Below are 17,825 nucleotides of genomic sequence, written 5' to 3' on the forward strand. Positions count from 1 at the left end.
AAGGCAAAGGGAGGCCATTTTGAAGAATATATCCTCTATTTTAATTTGTTTAACACATAGCACCTATGGAATTATTTCATTGTTTTGATGTATTCACTATTATTCTACAATGTAGAAAATAGTACAAATAAACTCTTGAATGAGTAGGTGTGTTCAAACTTTTGACTGGCACTGTGTGTGTACATGCATGGGTATTTTGTTTGAATGTTTCTCCCTGTGTGGATATCTTAATGACATCCAGACACAAACCCACGTCCCTATTCGAACTGATCATCGCTTGCCCCACAGCTCTCACAATCACAGATGGACATTCTTTTGTCATTGTCGTTTTATTTCTCTGCATAAAAACATTATCCAAAACATTCTGGGTTAAAACTCTGTTCGCATTCATGAATAGAGAGATACAGTTATAGGGAATCACTTTTTCTATGGATACAGTATTACAAACTCAAATCAGGAGTAATGACTCAATATTACCACAACATAGGGATTTTCAGTTATGGTAAACATTGGAAGATGGCTTTTGATTTCTCCAAAATGCTAACTTTTTGAAAATGTCTTCTATTCCATAAAGGAAATCTTTCAACAGGGTCAAAATACATTGAGGGGGTGGAGTTCTCCCACAGAGAAAAGTGCCTGTTGATCATCTGTTATGCATTTTAGTCGTCACAATTGTATTAGATGTACCAACGCAGCATTAGAAGAGTCCATGATCCTCATTACCACAGCCTAAAAAGACATTGATATACAAAAAACACTTGTGGTGTACAATATTAGTAGTTAAAAAAATAAAAAAAAACAGTGATGTCATGATGCATTTGAATCTCTCACACAACACTTCCACACACAAGAAGCTAAACTACAGAACACCAACTCTACAGCCTGTACAATAGCACAAAACTACATTAACAATATCCTTGATGGATGTGTAACAAAAAAATATTGTGCTTAAAAAAAAAAAAAAAGTTTTCATGTTAAATGTGCCATAAATTAACAAACAGGTTATCAGAAATATTGTAGTCGTGGGACTGGAGTAATATCATGGAAACGTTAGGAATGCCTTTTGTCTTCTGGTTTGGTCAAGTAAAAGTCCCTCCTCCATGAGTCTACAACAATAAACAAATGGAGTGTTAATCTTTACTATTGTCTTCATCAGCGCCATCATTTTGGGTGTATGACTCTAGATTATGGAGGTAAATGAATGTATTCTCTGTTGGAAAAGTTTTGTTAACTCACCATGGACTTCATCTCAGCACCGTCTCCATCTGCCTCGGGCCGATCCCTTCCCGCCATATTCTTACTGTTCTCGACAAACTCCTAAAGAGGGAGAAGAGAGAGAGAGTGACTGTGTTGGGTGTCGAGATAACAAGTCGAGTCTGGTGTAATACGTGCATAATCACTATTCACCATATAGAAATGTAGCCAAAGTAGCACAGGGTAAAAACAAAGGCTATGTTCCATTAGCCACATTAGCATACCAGTTAGAATATACAGTGTGATACATTGGAATGTTAGTGTGGATAATGGAACAGAGACATATACGTACCGATTCTCTACCTTCTACCAAAAGGCACAGTATGAATTTAACAACGGTGGAAACTCCCTCTAGCCAACGATTACAGCAGAGAGGAAAAGGCGACGTGAGATGTATAACTGGGCCCAACATTTGTCTTCTCCAGCAGATGGTGTTTTTCGTTTTTTTTTTTGTCGCTCATCAAGCTAAGAGTTTTACGAAGTCAATGAGGGTAGAATTCAAGAAAATGAACGACTTATTTACTACGTGAGGATTATTTGATCAAATAGAAGTTTCGTAACGCTTAGGTTGTTACGATTGTACTGATTTAAGTGGGACACGTGACATCATGACAACGTCAAGAAAAAACATTTTATATCGGCGTTGTGCCTGTTGTTCACGAGCGTATCTGCCATCTCATTGGCTAGTATGGTCCCGCCTGATCTTGCTATGTCCCGACTGCTTTTTGAACACATTTATTTTCATTGTTAGAGCGGCCACTTGAGTATCTGATCAATATGATGGATTATCTGTGATTACACCAGTCCATTCCTTAGAAATCCATGACAGGTGGAAAATCAGGACGCCGCCATAATCTCCCACCCACCCGGCCTCCCTTCTCCTCACCATGAGGGCCTTGTCCATGTAGAACTCTCGGCCGGGGCTGCCGTCGTTGTGCTTGGTGTCCACGGCGAAGCAGAGGAAGAGCACGTCCACCACGATCTCAAAGACGGACAGGAAGCAGTGGGCCACCAGCCAGGAGAACAGGCAGACGATGAGCAGGGGCAGCACCCACACCGTGTAGTCCCGCTGGTAGTTGAGCGACAATACGCCGACGAACGCAGTGCAGGAGACGATCAGTACCTGGACACACACACACACGGATGAAGAGACAGATGGAGAGAAAGGAGGGAGGGAAAGAGAGAAAGAGACAAAGATAGAGAAAAAGACAGAGAAAGATTGAATTGTATTAGTATACTTGTAAAATACACACAAAATGAACTGACAAACAATCCTAAAATGGCGTCGCTGTGCGGCCGTTACCTTTCCCAGGAAGAGGACAAAGTCCCCCACGGTGTTGATGGTGGCCACTCTGAGGGCATTCTCTACCAGGATGACGAAGGCGTCACGCGCTGACGTACAGAAACTGGTGCTGTTGATCGCTGTCGCCGTGTACGCGTTCTGTGGTGAAAACAGACAAACAAGAGACAGAAGTATCATCAATAACAATGTGTGACCACTGTCCTCTTGGAACGAGTCTCCCTTGTCAAATAGATTGTTGTCAATGATGTGACTTAATCAACATCTCAGATGACAATCAATCTGATTCTGATCGAACACTTACTTGATTCAGGTACATTAGACACTTCTTCAGGCACCACAAGCAGCAGATGCAGGATTTCAACATACAGCGAGCACAGGCATTTTCCTACAAACAGAAAATACACTGAGCTTTAGTTCTCCGCCCATTGTCTGGCTTGACAAACTGGTGGTTGGTATAAGTGAAAGCGAGAATGTTTAAAAACGGCATATCAGCCACGTGAAGAGTTCATTCTGTTCCAGAGCAGCACTGGGTGGGATATACCTACTACTGTATGTAGTGCACACGAGCAAACGCCCTCAAACTCTTCAGAAAAGTCTCCTAAAAGACCCCGACTCCTAACATTCATGCCCACTACGTGAACACCCTACTACAGCCCTCTATCAATGGGGGCCCGTCCTGAGTGCTTTATGGACGGTTTAAAATATTTTGATGACTCTCCGGTGGTTTTTTGATACTTCAGCACAGGAAAAAAAAAAAAATCTGAGAACACGCCCACAGTCTTTTAAACAGACACAGGTGAGTAGAGATTGGTGGGATGGGTGAAGAAATGTTACTTGTGTACAGTTTATGGCAATCTCCTGTTTTCTTTATCTATAGTACTTATGTTTAACTATATTTAGTACATTTACTCATTTCTACTGTATGTTGTAGGGTTAAACAATGTGAATCAAGATTGGTTAGTATTCCTTAATGCCCTGTTGACAATGGCACTAAAACTACTGAGAGCGGAGTCATTACAGAAAATGCTCTGTTAATATATATATTTTAATAAACAAATTATTTAAAAAAACTTTACTTAACTAGGCAAGTCAGCAAAGAACAAATTCTTATTTACAATGACGGCCTACACGGCCAAACCCGGACGACGCTGGGCCAATTGTGCGCCGCCCTATGGGTCTCCCAATCATGTCCGGTTGTGATACAGCTTGGACTCGAATCAGGGTGTCTGTAGTGACGCCTCTAGCACTGAGATGCAGTGCCTTAGACCGCTGCACCACACGGGAGCCTTCATATTTAATGCATTATTGTTTGATTGATTATAATCTGGAGCTGGAGTCTATTAGTATTTTGATCGGAAGCATTTCAGAGTGTGTTTGCAGTAAAAAACAAAACTATTCTTTACAGTTTCGACTTTGCGCTCTCTCTAGATATGGCTTCCTCAAGCAGTCTGGAGAGCAGTTCCTGTGCTCTGCGCCAAACACCACTTCATGTGGACACAACTTCTGCATGGTCTGTATCACAAAGTACTGGGATAGCAAGGACCTGTACCAATGTTCACTGAGTCAGGAGAAATTCTACAGACGACCTAAGCTTTGTGTCAACACAACCTACAAAGAGGTTGTAGAGAATTTTAAAAGGATGAGAGACAAAGGTAAAGATGAGTCCCCTTCCAAAGCTGGAAATGTGCCCTGTGACGTCTGCCCTGGGATGAAGCGCAAGGCCTGCCTGGTGTGTCTGGCTTCTTACTGTGAGACTCACCTGGATCCTCATCAGATAGCCTCACCCTTAAAGAGACACAAACTGATCGACCCTGTGGAGAACCTGGAAGACAGGATCTGTCAGAAGCACGAAAGACTCCTGGAGCATGACCAGACATGTGCGTGTCAGTTCTGCACTGAGGCAGACCACAAGACTCATGACACTGTCCCTATAGAAGAGAAGAGTGACAGCAGAGTGTGTGCAGTTCTTCAGTACTCTGGTGTGCTCCATTGAGAAAAACCAGGCTGAGCTTGTTGAGGTGATTGAGGAGAAGCAGAAAGCAGTAGAGGCGCAGGCTGAAGGGTTCATTAAAGAGCTGGAGCAGGAAATCCCTGAGCTCAGTGTTTACAGCGATCTGTGTGTGGGGACTGTGAGCTGGAGAAGACACCGAATAAAGAGATGGAGAAGCTGCCTGAAGTCAAACTGAAGAGAATTCAGCAGTATGCAGTGGATGTGACTCTGGACCCTGATACAGCACATCACAAACTCATCCTGTCGGAGGATGGAAAACAAGTAAGACGTGGAGACATACCACAGAAACTTCCAGACAATCCAAAAAAGGTTTGATTGTTATGCCATGACCCTTGAAAAGGATGGTTAAGGGGAAGACTGACTGGTATGTAGGAGTGGCCAGAGTCCTTTGACATGTGGAACAACTTCCAGAGCTCTCTGAAATGAGATGTTCCGGTCCCCTTTGGTTAGTTCAGAGTAATAGAGGTCTCCCGACTGTAGTTGACAAATGTTTTTCTTCATATGTTTTGTAACGTTGTATATGTTTGACGTATTTATGCAGGAATCATCTGTAAAAGAGACCCTAGTCTCAGTATGAAAAAAAATATATATATATATTAAGGTTATAATGTAGAGAACAATGTAATGATTCATTCTCTGTGATTTATAATGACATGGTGCAAAGGAAACTAAGTTTTGACATTCATTTCGTTGAACCCTTTTGAACTGCCCTGTTTTTCTCAACACTCTAGAGCAGTACGCGGACACCCTACATACTCTGCCTTTGAACCGATTGCGGACGTAGGTGACTGGGCTGAATGAGATAAAGGACGTACTTTTCCTTTCAGCTGGTTGTGGATGTAGGTGAGGATGAGGCGAGGGATCTCGACCAAGGTGATGATGAAGGAGCCTTTGGCCACAGTGCCCAGGTGGTAGCGGGTCAGACACAGCATAGATGACACGATGGGGGTCATGGGCAGCTCAGATTTATTCCTGATGTCCACCGCGGGACAGAGGAAAAGAAGAGTTGGAAATAGTCAAATTAACTGATACAGGACAGACTTGGGTTTAAATAGTATTAGCCGTACAAATGGACCAATAAAGCAGGCATTGTACTGTAGCTAAGATTGATGTACTTTGCACTTTTGGGACAATTCCATTGGTTCAAATGCACCAGGCAAGCTCAATTAAGTGCAGCTAATGTATTTGACAGAATTTGTAAAAATATTTTGGACTCAGGTCCGATACGGGATATTTCCAAGTGAACACATCACAAGCATGCCGTTACATCTACTACATTTCATCACAACACTCTCTCCTGACCTTGTGAAGTAGTAGGTGACCACAGCTCCGGCCACGGTCATCTGCTGGCAGGCCAGGATGAACTGACTGATCCAGATGAGGCCCACAGCGTGGTACCACACCATGTACTGGAGTGGGCCTGATATACGATACTCCACCAGCCCTGCCTCTTCACTCTGCACTGGGCTACCTGTAGGGGCACACAGCTAAGGTCAGGGGTCAACCTTCTCGTTCTTTACAGGGTTCCATACAGCCAGGTTTAGGGGTAGGCTGATCTCCTCTGATCTGCCAGGCATTCACAGATCACGATTTTGTTCCTGGAAAGCTCCTGGTAGATTTTTTTGGGGAAAAATATTTTAACTCATAAATTGGAATCAAATAAGACAGCAAGATGACACCATTTTGCAACAACAAACACTGCAGCACGGATGACTTTGATGGACCCTATTTTTAAAAATGTGATCTAGTTTGTCGAACTCTAATCTGAATAACATCCAGGAACAGATAAAAAGGTCAGGCAGAAGGAATTAGTAGGCAGACAAATTTGACAAAAACATGACGCTTTGTTGCAATTGAGGCTTCTCTGGTGGTGGTCTTGTTGATGAGGGAGATCGTGAATGTAGTGGGTATATTTCATAGACTTGGTCTTTGACTGTGTGCCCGAGCTGCCACCCACAGCACCAGACTGACCCAAGAATCTAAATAAGAGTTGGCGTCGAGTCATGCCACTTCTAGCCATGCGCTTTCATTTCCAAAATGTCCCATGAGTGTGTTAATCACATAGAATTAGGATGGACATAAACCTTATGTTGGTCAACCATGGTTTGCCAGCTCTGTGATAAGATAGTGTGTAAAAAAATGCATGTGAGGAATTTATCTGCACTGTATGCGTGTTAGCTAGCCAGACAGTAGGTAGAGGAATGTTTCCATAAATGTTTCTAATTAACTGACAATATGCCAACATTCCATTCAAACAATGATGTCAATCCACAGTCCTACACTGGCTCAAATCAGTTGATGATGGGCCTTAGACAAGTTGTAAACGCAACAAGTACTGATATTAAGCATGGTTACAGGCACACAATAAGATGATTATGGTGGACAGATTAATGCAGTGAACAAAAATATAAGCGCAACAATTACAATGATTTTACTGAGTTACCAGTTCAAATAAGGAAATCAGGCAATTTAAATAAATTAATTAGGCCCTAATGTATGGATTTCACATGACTGGGCAGGCTGGCGTGGTTAAACGTGGTCTGCGGTTGTGAAGCCGGTTGTAAGTACTGCCAAATTCTCTAAAACGACGTTGGTGGCGGGTTGTGGTTGAGAAATGAACATTAAATTCTCTGACAACAGCTCTGGTGGACATTCCGGCAGTCAACATGTCAATTGCACGCTCCATCAAAACTTGAGACATCTGTGGAATTGTGTATAGTGACAAAACTGCACATTTCAGAGTGACCTTTTATTGTCCCCAGCACAAGGTGCACTTGTGTAATGATCATGCTGTTTAATCAGCTTCTTGATATACCACACCTGTCATGTGGATGGATTATCTTGGCAATGTAGAAATGCTCACTAACAGGGATGTAAACAAATTTGTGCACAACATTTTTGACAAATAAGCGTTTTGTGCGTATGGAGAATCAAGATAGTCATGTAAACGTGGGGCGGCAGGGTAGCCTAGTGGTTAGAGCGTTGGACTAGAAACCGGAAGGCTGCAAGTTCAAATCCCCGAGCTGACAAGGTACAAATCTGTTGTTCTGCCCCTGAACAGGCAGTTAACCCAGGCCGTCATTGAAAATAAGAATTTGTTCTTAACTGACTTGCCTAGTTAAATAAAGGTAAAAAAGAAACACCTTACTCTGCTTATGTCCATTCTCTGCCTACTGCCGTAATCTGTTTAATATTCAATTATTTAGTGTGCATGTAAATGTACTCATAATAGCACTCTAAGAAAACAAAATCAGACATTTATGGTCCGTTTACATATATTTGAGAGGCTATTTGAACAGACTGTTTGAACAAACACTTAGAAATTGTATTTATATGACAATATTGTTGGTTGACAATAATTCCATTACACAATATCTGATGCCTTACTTTTATTTTCTACTTTTATTTTCCTGCATATGTAAAACTGGTTTTGGAGTTCTCCCTGACCAAGTTGGCTGCCATTTTCACCCCATTATGGAACTTTGAGGGTTCATGACATAGCCCATTAAGTAATTGAATAGGATCTACATGGTTAATCACCACATCACTAGCAGGATGAAGTGAACCAAACGCTCCATACGTACAGTATCCAAACTTTCAATAGTGACACAAGTCCACTTCCTTAATCTTTTACAGGGCATAAAATAATTGGAACTAATCTGAAAAGAAATATGGTATCCTCACCAAAACGGTCTATTTAGATGTAAATATCTTGTTGAAAAGGTGAAAATAAAGACATTAACAAAAATGTCCTTCACAACGTGACAAAGTTGTATTCTATTCTGACCTGCGGTTCCGAGGAAGAGGAGCACACCGAGCCAGGACACCCAGAAGAGCATGAGGCTGAGGAAGGTCCAGAAGGGCTGCAGGGCCAGCAGAGGCAGGTGAGTGAACACCTTGCCCGCCACGTGGAACAGGGTAATGGTCAGTGCCACGCGCTTCCTCATGAAGAACAGCAGCAGCAGCAGGATCACCTGAAAATTCACAAGGCTACTTTTCAATTTGCTAGTCAGAATTTTTAAAAAAGTCTGCCAAGCCCTCTCCCACTAGAATAAACAATATGCATCTTCTAGTTTCCTATTGATGGGACAGGCACAAAGTAAACAGTGACAGGGAAACACTGATGGCAGGTACAGTCTGACACGGAAGTTACGTTATGACAGTCTGCCGTCAGTCTTGCCTCCCGGTACGTGTGGTAAGTATGATTTGTGTGCGCTGTGGATGTTTGCAGTCACATTTCTTTACATGGAGGATGGGGAGAGGATGATGCTTCTTTATGGTCTGCGAGTTCATTTCGGGGCTCTAGAGTGTGACCATTTCACTCGCATGTGCACCTATAAATAGATGAGTGAACTGAAAAAGTAAAGCATGAGCACATTCCTGCTGTAGCTACACTCAAGGGTATTGTCATTCTGTTTCATAGCTGACAGCTAATCACACAAAGAACCATAGATCTTATTCCTATGTAAAGAAATACATACAGGGCCTTGCAAAATGATTCATCCCCCTTGGCATTTCCTATTTTGTTGCATTACAACCTGTAACTTAAATGGATTTGTATTTGAATTTCATGTAATAAACAAACAAAAGTCCCAATTGGTGAAGTGGAAAAAAAAATATAAAACAATAACTTGTTTCAAATAATAAAAATATGGAAAAGTGGTGTGTGCATATTTAAGCTAAGTGTCACATGATCTCAGTGTGTGTAATATATATATATATATATATAAAATATACATCTGTTCTGAAAGAGTCTGCAACACCACTAAGCAAGGGGCACCATGAAGACCAAGGAGCTCTCCAAACAGGTCAGGGATAAAGTTGTGGAGAAGTACAGATCAGGGTTATAAAAAATATCAGAAACTTTGAACATCCCACAGAGCACCATTAAATCCATTATAAAATAAATGGAAAGAATATGGCCCCACAACAAACCTGCCAAGAGAGGGCCGCCCACCAAAACTCACAGACCAGACAAGGAGGGCATTAATCAGAGGGAACAAAGAGACCAAAGACAACCCTGAAGGAGCTGCAAAGCTCCACAGCGGAGATTGGAGTATCTGTCCACAGGACCACTTTAAGCCATACACTCCAAAGAGCTGGGCTTTAAGGAAGAATGACTAGAGAAAGGCCATTGCTTAAAGAAAATAATAGGCAAACACATTTGGTGTTCACCAAAAGGCATGTGGGAGACTCCCCAAACATATAGAAGAAAGTACTCTGGACAGATGAGACTAAAATTGGCCATGAAGGAAAATGCTGTCTGGCGCAAACGCAACACTTTTCCTCACCCCAAGAACACCATCCCTGTGGGGAAGTTTTTCCCATCGGCAGGGACTGGGAAACTGGTCAGAAGTTCTTGAGGGAAACCTGTTTCAGTCTTCCAGAGATTTGACACTGGGACGGAGGTTCACCTTCCAACAGGACAATGACCCTAAGCACACTGCTAAAGCAACACTCGAGTGGTTTATGGGGAAACATTTAAATGTCTTGGAATAGCCTAGTCAAAGACCAGACCTCAATCCAATTGAGAATCTGTGCTATGACTTAAAGATTGCTGTACACCAGCGGAACCCATCCAACTTGAAGGAACTGGAGCAGTTTTGCCTTGAAGAATGGCAAAACTCCCAGTGGCTAGATGTGCCAAGCTTATAGAGACATACCCCAAGAGACTAGCAGCTGTAATTGCTGCAAAAGGTGGCTCCACAAAGTATTGACTTTGGGGGGGGGTGAACAGTTATGCTCCGTCTTATTTGTGTCACAATAACAAATATTTTGCATCTTCAAAGTGGTAGGCATGTTGTGTAAATCAAATGATACAAACCGCCCCCCCCCCAAAAAAAATCCATTTTAATTACAGATTGTAAGGCAACAAAATAAGAAAAATGCCAAGGGGGTGAATACTTTCATAAGCCACTGTAGAATCCAAAATATCCCACCTCGCACACAGCAACAGTGCCTGGACCACATCAACAGTGCCTGGAGTGCGGTGCACACTGAGTGAAGTTCTGAAATATTCATTTTTAGAAGTGCACAGACACAGAAGTTGGTTGAATTTACCCAAAAATGTACTAGTGTGACTTTGTCCTCGTGTTTTTGGGCTATTTACATCGTTTTGTTCACATACACTAGGTTGTTCAACTGCTACTAGCACAAGGATGTTGGAGAATCTTAGCTCTCAGACAAACGGAAATGTGAATCCCAACATTACCACGGTAAAAGCCCGTGGCAGCTGAAAATGTTTGTCTCAGATGTGAGTCATATATTAGAGGGTACATTGATTGTACTTTATTGAGCATGGAACACCCCAAAAACATTTTATTCATAAACTTTAGAGTAATTTCTTATCATAAAACACTCTTCTTCAAATAATTTAATTTTGGGCTCCTTGTAAAACATGTCAGCGTAGAGGTGTGAATTTGCACGTCCCAGGTAATGTAGCCTAAGTGTTAACGAGGAGTCAAAATCAACTTAGCCTTCATATACAGTGTAACAGCCACCATTCATTTATTTTTCAAGATAATGTGGGCATTGGGCTATTTACATTTTTCTATGTGAATAAAATACATAATTTGACGAACAAACATTGTGGCATTTCATAGCTGGCAGTAAAACTGCAAATAAGACTTCAATCTCAAGAGGAAACAGGTTAAATGTAAAAAACGATATAAATGGTATTTTACTTAGAAAATTGTCCTGATCATATAGGCTTAGGCCTGGACAATATCCAAAACTACTAACAATACACTGAATTCATACATTTCTGTCATTTAAAATTATAAAATCACGTACACACAATACCACAACAAATTTTCCAAATTTGGAAGTTACATTTGATAAATTATTCAATCATTTTGCTGTGTATTTCAAGGCATTAGAATGTACCACAGGCCAGCAAAATATAGGTTGTTCTGCAACAACAACAAAAAATAGCAAACCTAGGGGGGCAAGTCACCCCGGAGGGGGGGGCCTGTATGGGTACATTTTCTATTTGTCTGGCTACTTCAGGTACTTGTGGAAAACACTGATTCGGAATAGTGGGGCGGCAGGTAGCCGCGCGGTTAAGAGCATTGGGCCAGTAACCGAAAGGTCGCTGGTTCAATATCCCTGAGCCCACTATGTGAAAAATCTGTAAGAGTGTCTGCCAAATGTCTCAAATGTAAATGTGGGTCAGGTCATTTCTGTCTGTATTACAGAAGAAACTATGGCTTTTATAGTTGCAGAATCAAGACACATTTTTGCAAAAGCGTTGGTCATGTTTTCCAGTTTTCCAGACTTAAAGCTTGCCTGTCTGTCAACATCAGGCTTTTTCTTGTTACTGAAAGAGCAAATACTTGATAACACAGTACAATTATAAACCCTCCATGCACTCTCACAACACACCGTACCCATATAAAACAGGAATCACACATGGCAACAAGCACACACACGTACCGTGAAGACAGTGGCAAAGATGGCGTAGACCAGCAGAGCTTGGACGTTGTCTGTGGCCACCTGCTGTTGGGGTGTTGGGGAGGTACCAGTCTGGTCGGTCAGATTCGTCCTGTGGTCCACGTAGAGCCACCACAGAACCCCGGTCCCACCTGAAACACACAGTTCATTTGGCTCCTTGATTTTCATACTGCTACTACTTCTTATTGAGCTCCCTACAATGATTATCTGGAGAGCAGTTGAAAAAAAACATTATCCGGAGAGCAGTTGAAAATACACATTATCCGGAGAGCAGTTGTAAAACATTATCTGGAGATAGTAATTCCTCACTGCAGGGACAATGGATTGTGAGGAGAGAGGCTCATTCTGGTCCATGCTCAGTTTTTGCAGTGTGTTTTTGCAAGCAATCTAATTTCGTGAGGTAAAATTGATTTGAACTCACATTTCACAATCTGACCTAATGGTTGGTGACCTTTTAGGCTTTACAATAGAAATGTGCTATAATACATGTTTATTCATACATTTTTAAGCACTGCAGAATGAAGGAAGAGACGTTTGAGAGCCAAATGAACAGGAAGCTTACCTATAGAGCCCAGAACCACGAGGGCGGTGAGGATCCAGACCAGCACGACAGAGATGTAGCGAATCACCACCATCAGGATTATGGAGAGGACTACAAACAGAGGAGGATATAAATAAAATAAATGAAATGATGCCATTGTCATGACAAAAATTGCCTTATTCTTGTACAACGGCTATATTTATTGAAACATAAGGCATAATTGTGTGATGTTTCATGTACATTTAAGGGGGGGCGGGGTGGCACTACTACTTCTTTTGGATGCCAGCGCTCTACAGTGCAACCTTCTTACTCGTATATTCGCTTAAATATTTTTGCTGTGTGAACTGGAATTTTCATTTAGGAGCACCAGTGCGCCTAGAATGAAAATCACCCAGGTGATAATTGTTGCAATAATTAGGCTACTTCACGGCACTGCAGCCCGAGTGCAGATTCATGACTGTCATGCTTGCACTATTACTACAAAGAAAACAGCTTATTACCGCAAATATTCTCCAATGTGCTCCTACATTTCTACGTGTGCTCCTAAATCTCTCTCCTAAATTTCTGTGTGCTCCTAAATGTTTCTACTTAAACATTTTTTTTTTTTTTTTTAAAGGTCAGCGTAGAGCCCTGGATGCCGTCAGCTCTCCTGGAGACATTTCCTGTTATCATTTCCTGACCCTGTCCCAGGAAACACAACTTTCTAGGTGGAGAGCAGAGGCCTCTTTGGCACAATTAAATCAGGCAGTATACAGAGAGAGAAGTCATTTAGGATATTACACTATAATGCTTTACGAGGCTAGACAGCAGACAACTAGAACATAAAATGCCACTTTAGGATGTACAGTACCTAGAGCCAGCACGCACAGGCCCATGATGATCTCCTTGCTGGCCATCACCCCGGCAATGACCCTGTGCAGCATGCTGTTGTCACTGACGAAGGTGACGAAGGCCTCAGCGAACTGGGCATAGCAGGAGATGTCCACGGGAGTGCAGCGGTGGAACACGGGGAGAGAATTACTGCACAAGGGCAGAGGATGAGGAAATGATATCGTCAGCATAGTCTCGCTGGTGTCATTATATTTACTCGCTGTCGACTCGACACTGGTAAAAAAATAAAAAAAAATTAAAGGACTGTACCTTGGTGGCACGGGGAGTTTGGGGCACTTTTTGGATCTCTCTCCGTGGCTTGGATACTTGGAGACTGGGATGTCGTACGAGCAGAGCTCCGACCCTATGTAAAGAGGAGAAATGGGAAATAAACATTGTGTAATTCATTCATCCACACTGTGGAAACGACCAATGAATACATGCATAAAGTACGGATGAGAGCAGGAGGAACGCTCACCATTTTGTAGTGCAAACTTTTTGACGTCAGTGTACGTCTTGAGCTCTATGTCTGGACACCTGGACACACAGAGAGCCATGGACTTGATCTTCCTGTTCAGAATGTCAATGTTGCAAGGGTCTAGGAAGAAGACATACCTGGAAAAGGACAAAGAACAGGACTTCAATAAGGATGGAGGGAAGTAGAGAAACATCCTGAAAAGAGAGCGAGATGGAGTGCATTTGTCAATGGCACATGCTCCTTGAAGGAAGCCAAGGGCCCAAGTCAAGTCAGACAGAACTAAACATCTGCACATTTGAGTAACATCCATGAATGTTCTCTTCCATCTTGCAATACAATAAATTGCACATTTTCCTAAGTATATTTTCATAGTAGACTTTGGGATGTAGGTTGAGTAAAATGTGATGTGGGATACAGCTTATCAAACAGTCAAATCTCTGTAGCCAAAACGCCCCTGCTGCCCCTCACTCAAAACGTCAATGGGCATACCAGCCCAGCTTATGAAACAAAGCCCATTGTCTCATTGAAACTGTTCCTAGAGACTGCTAGAATGGAAACTTACTGGACGAGCAGCTCAAAAAAAGTTGAATCGTGTTTGAATAATTTATTCGAATATATTCAACAACAAAAAAAAGAACACAGGCGTGAATTAATGCAGAACACTGCTGCACTCAGGCTGCATGTGAAATGGCACCCTATAACCTAGTGCACTATTATTGAGCCCAGCTCTGGTCAAAAAGAGTGCACTATATAGAGAATAGGGTGCCATTTCAGACCCACATCAGTCTTTTCTGACCACATTTAGAGTAAAGTGTCTTACAGTAACACCCTGTGCTAGCAAGCTAATTAAGCAATAAGGCACGAGGGGATGTGGTATATGGCCAATATACCACGGCTAAGGGCTGTTCTATCACACGACAACACAGAGTGCCTAGATACAACCCGTAGCAATGGTATATTGGCCATATACCACAAACCCCCGAGGTGCCTTATTGCTATTATAAACTGATTACCAACGTAATTAGAGCAGTAAAAATTAAATGTTTTGTCTTACCCATGGTAAATCAGCATTCAGGCCTCGAACCCCCCAGTTTATAATCCTCTGTAACCCACTGATCTCACTGGTTAACCCATCAACAAAACACATGAGCATCCAGGCTTTAACAGGCCTAGCATCAGATGAGCAAGAAAGTATAAGTGGCAAACTGGATTACCAAATTATGAAATCCGTGTTTGTGCACCGGTAATGTTAAATGGCGCGTGTTAAACTACCACAAAAAAGGCTTGTCGATTGTGGGGAGGAAGGGGGAGAGAGTTAGCCTGGTTATATCACACTGAACAATGGCGAAGGCCACATTCTGTCTGGTTTAACCAGGCTAGGAGAGAGGAGTCATAACCTGCTGAGCCTACATTGTCATGGGAGTGGACAGCTCAACCAAAACTTTGTTATTACTTTGCAATTACATGATAGGCTAATAACTGGTAAGCATCCATCTCGAGATGTTCCACATTTCCAACGCAACTTACTTGTTGTCGGTCTGATCCCGGCCACTGAGCTCGACCCCCTCGATCTTGCTATTCTTCTGACCGCAGGTGTTACCGTAGCTGTCGTAGCCAGAGATGAGCCTGGAAGCAGCTCCCGTGGAAATGGAGAAACCAGCGATAAAGGCCTACAGGGGAAGCAGCTTCCATTAATAACGATATCATCACCATCATGACAATGCACACAAAAAAAATATTAAGGTAGCACTGAACTATGCTGGTAAATACAATAATCAGTATGTAGTGCCTTTTGCTTTAAAAAAAAACAGAAGCTTGTCTCCCACAATGCTTTGATTCCGAATTCAAGTTGCAGTTGGTGAGGACAGAGAGGAAGAGGCGAAGCGAGGGGGACCCAAAGTCTGTCTTCTCCAGCATGTAACTTGTGTCAAATGTCATTAACAAAAAATGTTATGGCTTATTTGCTACATGTGGCTTATTTGCTCAAATATACGTTTTGTAATAACTAGGTTGTTATGAATGTACTTCTATAATGAGGCCACGTTACATCCCGGCAACTATTAAGAGTTGTGCCTGGTAGTCACTAATTAACACAGACACAAAGTCATAAACCCTGCCTATTTCTACAATTTATCTTCTTCAAATGTGATTTTAAACCTCATCCTTAACCACACTGCTAACCTTATGCCCAACCCTAATCCTTAAATTAAGACCAAAATACAAAATGTTTGTTTTCATGAATTTTTACGATACACTTTGTGGCTGTGGTAACTTGTGCCCATTCACACGCGTATCTGCCCCCTCATTGGCTAGAATGGTCCCACCTGATCTCGCCTCCTCTTGACTGCTTTCCATTTTTGAAGACAAGTATTTTCATTAGAGCTGCCACTGGAGTATCTGGTCAATATAATGGATAATCTGTGGTGAGGAGAAACTGAAAAAATGGCCAGTCGACTGTAGTCGAAAGTTCATGACCTTTGATGACATGGTTGTTGTAAAAGTCATGCAGTCTACATGCAGTCCCAAATCGGACACTTTTTATAACAACGTGACCAGGGTTAGTTAACGTCTTGACAAAAGCGATCCGCTCAAACGCGCCCATGGTCATCTACAAAGAAATCACAGTCAAACTCACCATTCCGATACAGAACAATGCGAATATGATGAGCCATGGAATATCCGTGCAGCTTCGATCCTCCAATGGTTTCCACTCACGCTGCTTTTGCTAACAAATAAAAATGACAAACAATCAAAAATTGTCATCTGTGAACACCTGGTGCATGCGCGAAACTGTTTTAACCTGGCGTTCTTTCTAAAAAAATTTTTAAAAAAAACTCATCAGTTTCACACACAGCAACTACTGTACTGTAATTGAGTAAATCATTTACTTTCACCCAAATTAACACGCACGCATCTTTTTACACACGGAAGTAACCCGTTGTTTAAAACGTAAACAACTATGGCTAACTACATATAGTACAGACAACGCCTCTAACGATCTGCAGACGACAACAACGTGTACGTGTTCGTAGCTAAATTGATATCCCAAACAGATAATGTTAGCAACTTATCTGGTAAATCCAAAAATGTCTAGCTAGTTAGTTTTGGCTTAAATATCCCGAACCCCGATTACCTCTGAACTGCCACAGCATCCCATTGTTAACAGGCGATTTAGGGAGTGACTGGAACTCTCAAAACACAACAATCGTTTAAGTTTCAAGTGCCCGCCTCACTTCCTTGCCTGTATTTTACACTGCGCTTCTAAACAGATTAATTGTTTAGCAAACTCTTCCCCTCAGCTGCATCAATGGCCTCTATTGATAATATGGAATAGTTCGCAAGGATGTATATGCATATCCTACTTTTTTACTGCAGGTAAAAAAAAGCAGGAAGAGTTCAACTTTCCTTGCGACCGAGGCGGAAGTGTCGCTGCAATCACACGTTTTTTATAATATTATTTTGTGGCACTGGATACTCTTTCACTGTAGGCTATAAATTGGACGCAATGGTACCCCCACTGAAAACCCATAGACATTAAAACCGTGAAAACCCCAAAGAGCTTATTGCAGACATTCACCTTATGGAAATAAATGTTTCTATTCAAATTCATGCTCTTTTGACATGAATACAAGTTGCAGAATTTGCTAACGTGTTTTTTTAAAGTTTTTTTTTTAATGTTAGGGTGTTGGTGGCCACAGACTTTTGTTATCCAAGAAACAAATGTGCTTTTGTTAATTTTGGCAAATAAAATCTTTCAGCTACTACAGGGCATAACAAAAGCACCATAAACTTCCACCAGAACCTCAGTGACAATGGCACTGACCATCCAGAGCCATTTGTATTGAGCATATCAAAGTCAACTGACAATTCAGTGTGAAAGGGAATTCTAATCCCACTGCCCTGAGTGATGACAGCA

General features: G+C 41.9%; 1 protein-coding gene and 1 pseudogene across 1 annotated transcript; one reads left to right on the forward strand and one right to left on the reverse strand.

Annotated features, from left to right (window-relative positions):
* Positions 1-310: 310 nt before the first annotated feature.
* LOC139418865 (choline transporter-like protein 1) lies at positions 311-17,352 on the reverse strand. Its single transcript, XM_071168620.1, has 16 exons — positions 17,043-17,352; positions 16,545-16,634; positions 15,437-15,579; positions 13,910-14,046; positions 13,702-13,795; positions 13,412-13,581; positions 12,583-12,672; positions 12,003-12,151; positions 8,356-8,542; positions 5,871-6,039; positions 5,384-5,540; positions 2,859-2,942; positions 2,558-2,695; positions 2,141-2,377; positions 1,237-1,317; positions 311-1,106 (listed from the first exon to the last, which is right to left on the reverse strand). Exons 1-16 carry the CDS (start codon positions 17,064-17,066, stop codon positions 1,080-1,082), a joined length of 1,977 nt encoding a protein of 658 aa, XP_071024721.1. The 5' UTR covers positions 17,067-17,352; the 3' UTR covers positions 311-1,079.
* LOC139419780 (E3 ubiquitin/ISG15 ligase TRIM25-like) lies at positions 3,028-4,883 on the forward strand (annotated as a pseudogene).
* Positions 17,353-17,825: the final 473 nt, after the last annotated feature.

This window comes from Oncorhynchus clarkii, chromosome 10, assembly GCF_045791955.1.
Source record: "Oncorhynchus clarkii lewisi isolate Uvic-CL-2024 chromosome 10, UVic_Ocla_1.0, whole genome shotgun sequence".
Lineage (NCBI taxonomy): Eukaryota > Metazoa > Chordata > Actinopteri > Salmoniformes > Salmonidae > Oncorhynchus > Oncorhynchus clarkii.

Excerpts from the sequence above, each read along its gene's own strand:
- LOC139418865 (XM_071168620.1), bottom strand. The coding sequence starts at position 17,066 with ATGGGATGCTGTGGCAGTTCAGAG. Across the intron at positions 15,580-16,544 it reads CATTGTTCTGTATCGGAATG|GCCTTTATCGCTGGTTTCTC; the intron begins GTGAGTTTGACT and ends CTTCCCCTGTAG. Across the intron at positions 13,796-13,909 it reads AAAGTTTGCACTACAAAATG|GGTCGGAGCTCTGCTCGTAC; the intron begins GTGAGCGTTCCT and ends CTCTTTACATAG.